General features: G+C 40.4%; 1 protein-coding gene across 1 annotated transcript in view; it reads left to right on the top strand.

Annotated features, from left to right (window-relative positions):
• Positions 1-4,075: 4,075 nt before the first annotated feature.
• The window catches only part of LOC106148887, a gene marked incomplete in the record, with an annotated part of 20,008 nt that continues 15,774 nt past the window's right edge, over positions 4,076-8,309 (top strand). Inside the window, 3 exon segments of the mRNA XM_013515912.1 lie at positions 4,076-4,086; positions 5,021-5,097; positions 8,192-8,309. Of these exon segments, the coding sequence (XP_013371366.1) occupies positions 4,076-4,086; positions 5,021-5,097; positions 8,192-8,309 (206 nt within the window).

Genomic DNA, 8,309 nt, shown 5'->3' with positions numbered 1-8,309 from the left:
GGGAATGAAATGAAAATATTCCTATCTGTTTCTAAATGCAAGGGAAGACTCTAGAAGGGATTACCTGTTGGAGTGAAGATGAGAACGAGGGTGAACATGACATTTTTCACTATGTTCCTTTACATCTTTTTTGTCTTTTGTGCCATGTGAATATATTGCCTTTGAAAAATTAAGTAAGATTCGCGAGGTACACCAAAAAGCATGTGTTAAAGGGCCTGCCATGTAAAAAACAATGAAGGTAATGAATTATATGTCATCTAAAAGCTATTCTCTCTATTAGTTGGTTCAGTAAAGAGATGAAAGTCATTTTGGATTGGTACGCATTCAGGGGAACTGTCTTTTTAGATAAGGAAGGCAGCAGCAGCAGCGGTAGCAGCAGCAGAGACAGACGCACTTGTTACTTCCATTTTACTCAGAGGTTTTTCACAGATAGGCAGTTAATTCTTTTCAGGCTACATTAAATTACTTTGCCTGTTTTAAGGCAAAGTGTTTCAGCCTTGTTCTCATAGTCCAGGTTGGATCAGTTACTATTTCTTAATAATTTCTCTGGCTCCATAGAACTAACAAGTGACCCTCCCACAGCTCTCTTCCTCACTAAAATAATTAAATTTGTTACCACATGTAGAATGTAGAATAGCAAATGTGGAACAGTCTGAGTTACCTTGGCATTCATTAATGTTAACTTTTTTTCCCTTGTAACTGGAGGAGTCACTGTCTTTTAAGTTAATATTGTGAACAGAATTGGCAAGGACTTTGCTTATTGCACGTTAAAAAAAAAAAAAACAGCTTCACCATCATCTTAGAAAAAAGCATCCTTATCAAAAATTTTATTGATTTTGAAACGTACCAAGAGAATTTACGTAAAGTCAGCCACTAACATCTAGTGATTTACATCGCAAGATTAACTTTTCAATTGAAGGTACACAATGCAGATTCAGTGATAACTGTGGAAGTTTTCTGTCAGGTGCAGCCACCCAAATGTGTACATTATCATTTCTTGGCATCCTTTTTACGTAAAGATGTAGAAAATGACATATAGCATGAAGGAGTAGTTCAGATTGGGGAAGATAGATGAAAGTAGTTCTAATAGTACAGTCAGCTTTCAGCTGGGTAAAAAGGCCCCATAAGTGGTCTGGTTATTAACTGATCCTCACCGCCGCCTGGTCACGATGCGTCTAATAAGAGCAAGCACTAATGGCTCAAGGAACTGCGAGTCAAATTATGAAGTTTTATTAAAATGTTTCTCCACTTGTCTTCAATTATTTAGATCCAATCTAATTTTCCTTCAAAATTAATGGCTGGGGCTCAAACTAATTTATGCGCCTGAGCATTTAAAAATAGATGTCCTCTTTACATGCATGTAACACTGCTGAGAAAGAGCACGGTATGTTTCCACAGCACTCACTGGGAAATACAGCCATTTTTTCAAACGTGATAAAATAATGTGCAATGGAAAGAACAGAGATGGAGCTTTGTTCTCGATTTAAAGAGTGATTAAATTACCTTTTTTTCCTACTTTCCTACCCACTTTCCCTCCAGCAGCTGCAGCAAGCTCCCTTTCCCCTTAGCATTTGGACACAAATGAAGATGCAAGTCAAAATCTAAGAGGGTGAAGCACTAAGGAGAGTAATAACATACGTTCTGTTTCATGACTAACTATCGTAGAATTGTCCCTGAACCAGGATATTGGCCATTCAAGCAGTAACCCTTCTGGGATCTGGACCTCTGGTACTTATGTTTCTTGAATGTACCATCCCTGGACATCACTGTTCATTCTTCATGAGCTAGGCACAGCTAATACAAAAGGAGGCAGGGTGAATAGCTTGCTGCTCCCAGAGCTGGGGTACCGAGGATTGGAGCCAACATCGGTCCTAAGTGCCATTGAGACTTCACCTTCTCCTTCTTCTATTGTTCCTCTTTGCTGTGCATTTGATCTTGTCCTCTGTCTTTGTTTTCCCAAGCAAAATCTACTTTCTTTTAAGGTCTAAGTTGCATATCATCTTATCTGGAATGAAAATCTAAACAACTGCATTTTAGTAGAATCAGCACATATTGATTTAATAATTTATCTGTGGGAATGACCCAATTTAAAGTAGTTATGGGTATTTTATATTCTGTGACATTTTCTTCAAGGAGTAGGTATTGGCCTCATTTGAAGGGACAGTATAAACATTTCAGTTCCCAAATGTTGGCACTGCTATCTCATATAGTTATTTCAGACCTAGACCACTGAATAATTTGAAAATGTTTGGCACTGGAATGTGCATTATGTTTTTCCCTCAGAAGCTTATTTTACCAATTGCCATGGATTTAGACACGTATGAAGATAAATATTTCTTAGAGTATATAATAAACTGCTTCTGGGGAGAGGCAATCTAGAAATAGCTGGAAATGGGAAGAAGCCAAGTGGAAAGGCAAACTTTTGAGAAACTGGAGACTCAGCCTTTAGTCACTTATTTTTTCTACCTGGTCATTGTTCAAAAAAGATTTTGAGGAACAACAATAACTGCGACTCCAAACTGGAGGCCTTGTGCCTTTTGCTGCCTAATGTAAGATTCTAGTTCTTCATCCAGTGTAGCATTTGCTGTCTGATAGTAACCACAGCGATAGGACACTCCTGAGGGTCCTATCTGGGTCAGATATTATGCTAAATATGCACATATACATATGATGGCTCTATCATTTAAGCCTCAAGTTACCTGGCGTCCTCTGTCTTGAAGGATGATGACGTAGGCTAGATAAATTTAGGGCTAATAAACTTTGTCTTGTCATCTTTTCCTAAATGAGTAACATACCTACATACAAAGTGTTAAGGTGATAAAGGATGCAACAGTGAAGGTCAATCTTTGTGTTACACTTAGCTGCCTATTGTACATTTGAAGGCCCATGTACAGTGTCATGAGCATCAGCAAAAACCACTTTTAAATCCTTCAGAACAAACACATGTTGTGCTTTGAATGAGTAACAGGTTATGGGCCTGCCCAGCAGTGTGTTTGTCTTTTGTCCTTAAAGGGGTCTCTGACTACCTCACCTGCTTGCTTTGTGTCATCCCCTACTTAAAGGCTGCCTCCAGTGATGACTCCCTGAATGTCTTCAATGAGCCATAAGATAGGAAATACAACTTGCAAGGCCTTACACCCCACCCTGCCCCACAGCTTGGCTGTCCAGGTGGCAGCTGTCTCTTCATTATCCTCCCTGTCCAACATCCCAGGCTTACCTGTTACTCCACTCTGGCAATCTTGTGACTGAGAGCTTCATGATGTTTGACCCTGTCTAGGGCCTCTGGCACAATCTCAGTGTATGTGTGCCGTCTTGGAGGGGAATTCCTCAGTGCAAATTCATTACCGACCCCTGTTTACCTGGGGCCTGTTGCCACGCTCTCTGCTCCGTTGTGTCTTTATACAGTCAGAGGGGAAGTTGAATAAACTCTTAGGTTTCAGTGCATAGTGGCTAGTAGGAAGAGGTCCTATAGTGAGACTTTTTTTCAAACCTTAAATGAAATTCACTTTAAACTGATACATAGAAACAAAACTTATATACATTAAGGGGTGAGCATGATATTTTGTTACGTGTATACATGTAAGGTTAGGCATTATAGGTTAAATACATCTTTTTCCTCAAACTCTGATCATTTTTTAATGAAGAAACTTTCAAAATCATTTCTGAAATGTATGGCCATATCTGTTACCAATGGCCATCCCTGTGCCGTGGCACAGAACTGCTTGTTCCTCCCTAACTGCGGCAGGACTCCCATTAGTCAGTCTCCCCGTTCCTGCCTCACTCCTGCCCTCCTGGGTCCCACTGTGCTACCCTCATCTTCTATGAGGGCAACTGTTTAGATTCCTCATATGACTGAAATCGTGCGGCACTTGTCTTTCTGTACTTGATTTATTTCATTTAGCCCAATGATCTCCAGTTCCATCCATATTGCAAGTGACCAGGTTTAATTCTTTTTTAGGACTGAATAGTATCTCATGGTATATATGTACCACATTTTCTGAACTGGTGAAGTTTTGGGTAGTTACTCAACACTCTTAGCGTCAATTATGAGCAGTATTGTTTTTTAATGGGGGAGATGAAGCGACAGTAATGTGAATCTTCCTAGGCATACGCTCCCCCTCCATGTAGACATTACTTTGCAGCAACAATATACAGTATCGATTCATATAAGTTCAAATTGCTACTTCATTAAGAAGGGGCTCAATGCTTGAGTTGAGTTATGTTATTTTAAACTTGTTTTCAGCATAAGACTGGCACACATGATTGCTTTTTAAATGTACTTGTTAAACCATCAAGAATATTGTTGAGTGTATTATTTGGGCAGAGTGCTGTCGTTAAGAAGGAAGGTTGACATTTTTCTCTCTAACCTTGATCTTTATGGTTTAATATTGAGGCTATTAAATGTACACCAAGAAGAACTCTAACAGTAAAATCTTCTGTCAAAGCAACGTAAGAAAACAGCAAATGGGAAGAGAGAGAAAACACTGAGGTCAGATAATACATTCTCTGATGACTGTCTGCTGGTCCTTGAGGTTCTGCCCAGGGTTATTTGAGATTGACGATGCAATATCTGAGACTTTTTAAGCAATCAGCTTCTGAGTTCAGTAAATGTTTCAGCTTCAAATACGGTCTTGATGAGTTATTGCAGACATTTCAATCAAAAGTAAACATTCTAAATTCTCTAAACTCTTTTGGTATTGAAAAAAATAGTTACTTCTTTCAAATATATTGCTTTGATCTCCCCCTCCCCGTGTCCCAAGTCCTAGGACCCTGTAGAAATTTACCCATCCTTTAACAAACGTGTGGGTCCTCTCCCCCATTCCAGCACTGTCTCCTGCACCAGAAGGAGAGGGGCCAAAAGGATACATCTCTGGGGATTTGATGAAAATTTACCTGGGGACACTTTGGCTGAGATTCAAACATCTTAGGAGATTTGTAAACAATAAAGGCACAAATTTTTTTCTTCTTTGATGTATATTATGGATTCTGTTTAAAGATGTTTTCCCTTTCTCTTTTCTAGTAAAATATACAGCAATGGAGCTTATGATGTTTCTGGAGAACTTGTTCACTTTTTGTTGACTACAAGTCTGACACAAAGTAAAGCACTGTTCCAGGCTGAGACTATTGGTGACAAACAGCATGTTATTTGCAATAGAGGAAATATGCTACCTCCCTGCTCCAGTAAGAAGTACATTTATGAGAGCATTTAGAAATAATTTGGTCTTCCGATACATTATCAGGAATTAGTGAAATTGGTTATGGACTTAATTATGCTTTTCTAAAAAATGTTTTTAGTCTGCTCTCAAACATGTTGAAGTGGACCTTTATTATAGTCCCCAAATTGTATGAAAGCGCATTGCCCTCATTGCATAAGGGTCACAGGTGGAATGTAGCGGGGCTGAAATGAAGGGTAATGGAAAAATCCACTACTTGTGTTTGCTACTTAAATGTCATGGCTGGGTAAATGGATTTCTGTACTTCCTAGGATTCGGCTTCTGCTACATTAGTACGGCAGCAATTAGAGAGGAGAGGTTGCTCTGTAAATTGGCTTGGCGAACCATGCAGTTCATCTTTTTATTGTGCAAAACAGGAAAAATTGCTTCTAATCAATCCACTTCAACTCTTAGTCTAAAAATTATTTACCATCCCATCAGCTGAAAGTATGAAAGAAATGTTCTATTTGAATTAACTGAGGGAAGAGAGCCGATTGCGGTGATGGCGACACAATCTTACTATGGAAGCAATAAAGAGACTTCATTATTGTTGAGGTGTCCTCGCCAAATTGATTAATGCTTTTAGGATAATTAATATGCACTTCAAATATAACTGGACTCTTATTAACTAAATAAAAAATGTCCCACTTCATGACTGTAATGCTCAAAAGTGATAGGTTTTTTTCCCCCAAATAGAACACTATTAATTTTGAACTTTATTGTAATCTTTGCATTTGATTTACATGGTTTGATTAATCTCTGCTTTGTAACTGCCTTCAGAGGTAACATCTGGGTTGCTTAAATAAAAGTTTATTAGTATAATTTTATCAGTACTGGGGATGGAACCCAGGGACTTTGCACTGAGCTACATCCCTTTATTTATTTACTTTTTAAATTTTGAGACAGGGCCTCGCTAAATTGTTAACTTGTTCAGGCTGGCCTTGAACCTGCAATTCTCTTGCCTCAGCTCCCAAGAGTGCTAAGATTATAGCGTGTGTCACCATAAGTGGCTTTTTTGTTGTTGTTGTTGTTTTTTTTTTTTTGAAAGTATAGATTAACAGAACTGAGGTGAGGTATTGTGAAACTTTTGCTAATTTCCATGTTTTGCTTATTGGCAGAGGCATTGACTTGAAAAGCAAATGAATGAATTGTACTTCTAGTGTAATAATGAGCCTGAGATAGTGCAAATTACAAGAGCAGACTCCTGCAAGCTGTGTTTTAACACAATCGGCTTCGTGAAGGCAAACACCTTGGACAGACAGCAGGGCTGAGGGGAAGAAGAGCCACATCTGAGCAGAGGCTGGTGGGAGACAAGGTTTCTGAGATCTGGCATTCTGTGCTGGGATTCAGGGCTTTGTAGCTAGGAAATCTTGGCTTCACTTTAGGAAAAGAAACTTCCCTTGCAGCTCCAAATCAGGCAGCTTTTGGCTTCTAAAAAACTAAGTTTTCCTATGCCACAGAAGCCCACATTTCTGAACAAAAAAGGAAAGATGAATGAAGAGTTTGTTGAAACCAAATTTTTTGGGAGGTCAAGTTCTATCTAAGTCTTCTCATTGCCTAAATCCAAATCACACACACACAAAAGGCTCTGCCTCTTTTATTTAGTTGAATGTTGATTACACAGCAGTGGGGTATTAAGCAATATCTGCAGACAATGTCATATCTTCTTTGGGGTAGAGATTTAGAAGCCCTTTAGCTTTTGTTAAAAAAAAGATAGAACTCCATTGGACAGGCTGTTTCCAGATTCTCCTGTCAGAACAGGGGCTACTTAGGTGCTGGCTTCCATCTATCTACATAAAGGGGCAGGCAGCTGTCTTCCCTTTGATTTCTGTCTGCTCTCCATCACTGAGCCCAGGTTGCCGCTCATTACCAGGACCGCATGTGTTATTAACACGCATAAAGCTTCCTACTTCTTCCAAGTAAAGATGGTTCGCTGAGGTGGACTTAGTGCCTGTGGTGTGTATGAGACTGCCTGAACCACAGCATCCTACTGCATTAGGTCTCTACTCTAGAAAGGTCTCATTAGAAAAATTTAAGGGCTAGTATTCAGGAAGAGGAGAGGAAGGAAGGACCAGGCAAGGGTGCAGTGCTCTAGTACAGACTTCAAACTGTAGGGTAACCTCACCCTGCTGATGGGGACAGAGGACAGAGGCTTTGAAATGGCAGTTTTGCTGCCTGCTGCCTGGACATGAATGCTGGCGTCCAGGCTAGCCCTGTGTCTCAAGGGTCGTTCATATCTCATAACCTTTCAGAGTCTTTGTTTCCAGGCTGCATAGTACGAGAATGCTGGCTTCCTCAGGTCCCTTCCAGGACTAGCACTGAAATAATCATGCACACGCCCTCCCAACCCACTTACCAAGCACATTCCACAAAATGGGGATGTAGATAATCCGGAATGAAAAGAAGACCCCAATCTATGTGGAACCTGAGAACATATATTTTCTTTAACATTCTCTTTTAAACCTGAGTACATATAGATAGAATTCAAATTTCACTTGCATTCAAGTCATGTCTGCAAAAGACTGTGGTTGGGTATCACTAAACTTATCAAACTTAAGCATCCCCCAGGGCAAGTGTATCTGCACATGCTTATAAACAAAATCACTTTCCCACCTGAGGAAATTATTTATTCTCATAGCTTTGCTCAACTGTTTTGTTTGCTGAAAAGTCAGGGTTACGGAAGGTTTCGTGAGAATATGCACAAAATGTAAAGCAAAACTTCTGCGCCTTTCGGCTTCTAAAAAGAGCAGCTAACTTCCATTCGCGTCTGTAGGATCCTTCCTTCCTCCCTCCCTCCCTCCACCCTCTCCCGCCCCAGTTTTATCTCTGGTAGCAAATGCTTAGGCGCCTTGGCGAGGTCAGATTTTCGGTGCCGAACACTGAAAAAAATGGCACAGTATTTGCCTTGGGCATTAGCTCCTCCACCTGCCCACGGCTGACTTTATTCTGTATTTCTGTTGGGTTAATAAAAACATAAGTAGTTGCATTTCTTTTCCTGCGCTCGCCCCGCGGGACGGAGCGAGGCGGCTCGGAGGTGCGGGCGGGCGGAAGCGTTTGCGGGTTTCGCCCCGAGTCGGGTCGAGCCGGGCCCGGCTC

This window comes from Chinchilla lanigera, unplaced genomic scaffold (genome assembly GCF_000276665.1).
Source record: "Chinchilla lanigera isolate Chin_1 unplaced genomic scaffold, ChiLan1.0 scaffold00031, whole genome shotgun sequence".
NCBI classification, from domain to species: domain Eukaryota; kingdom Metazoa; phylum Chordata; class Mammalia; order Rodentia; family Chinchillidae; genus Chinchilla; species Chinchilla lanigera.
Note: the sequence above shows the minus strand (reverse complement) of the source record. Positions and strands in the feature narration are given on the sequence as shown.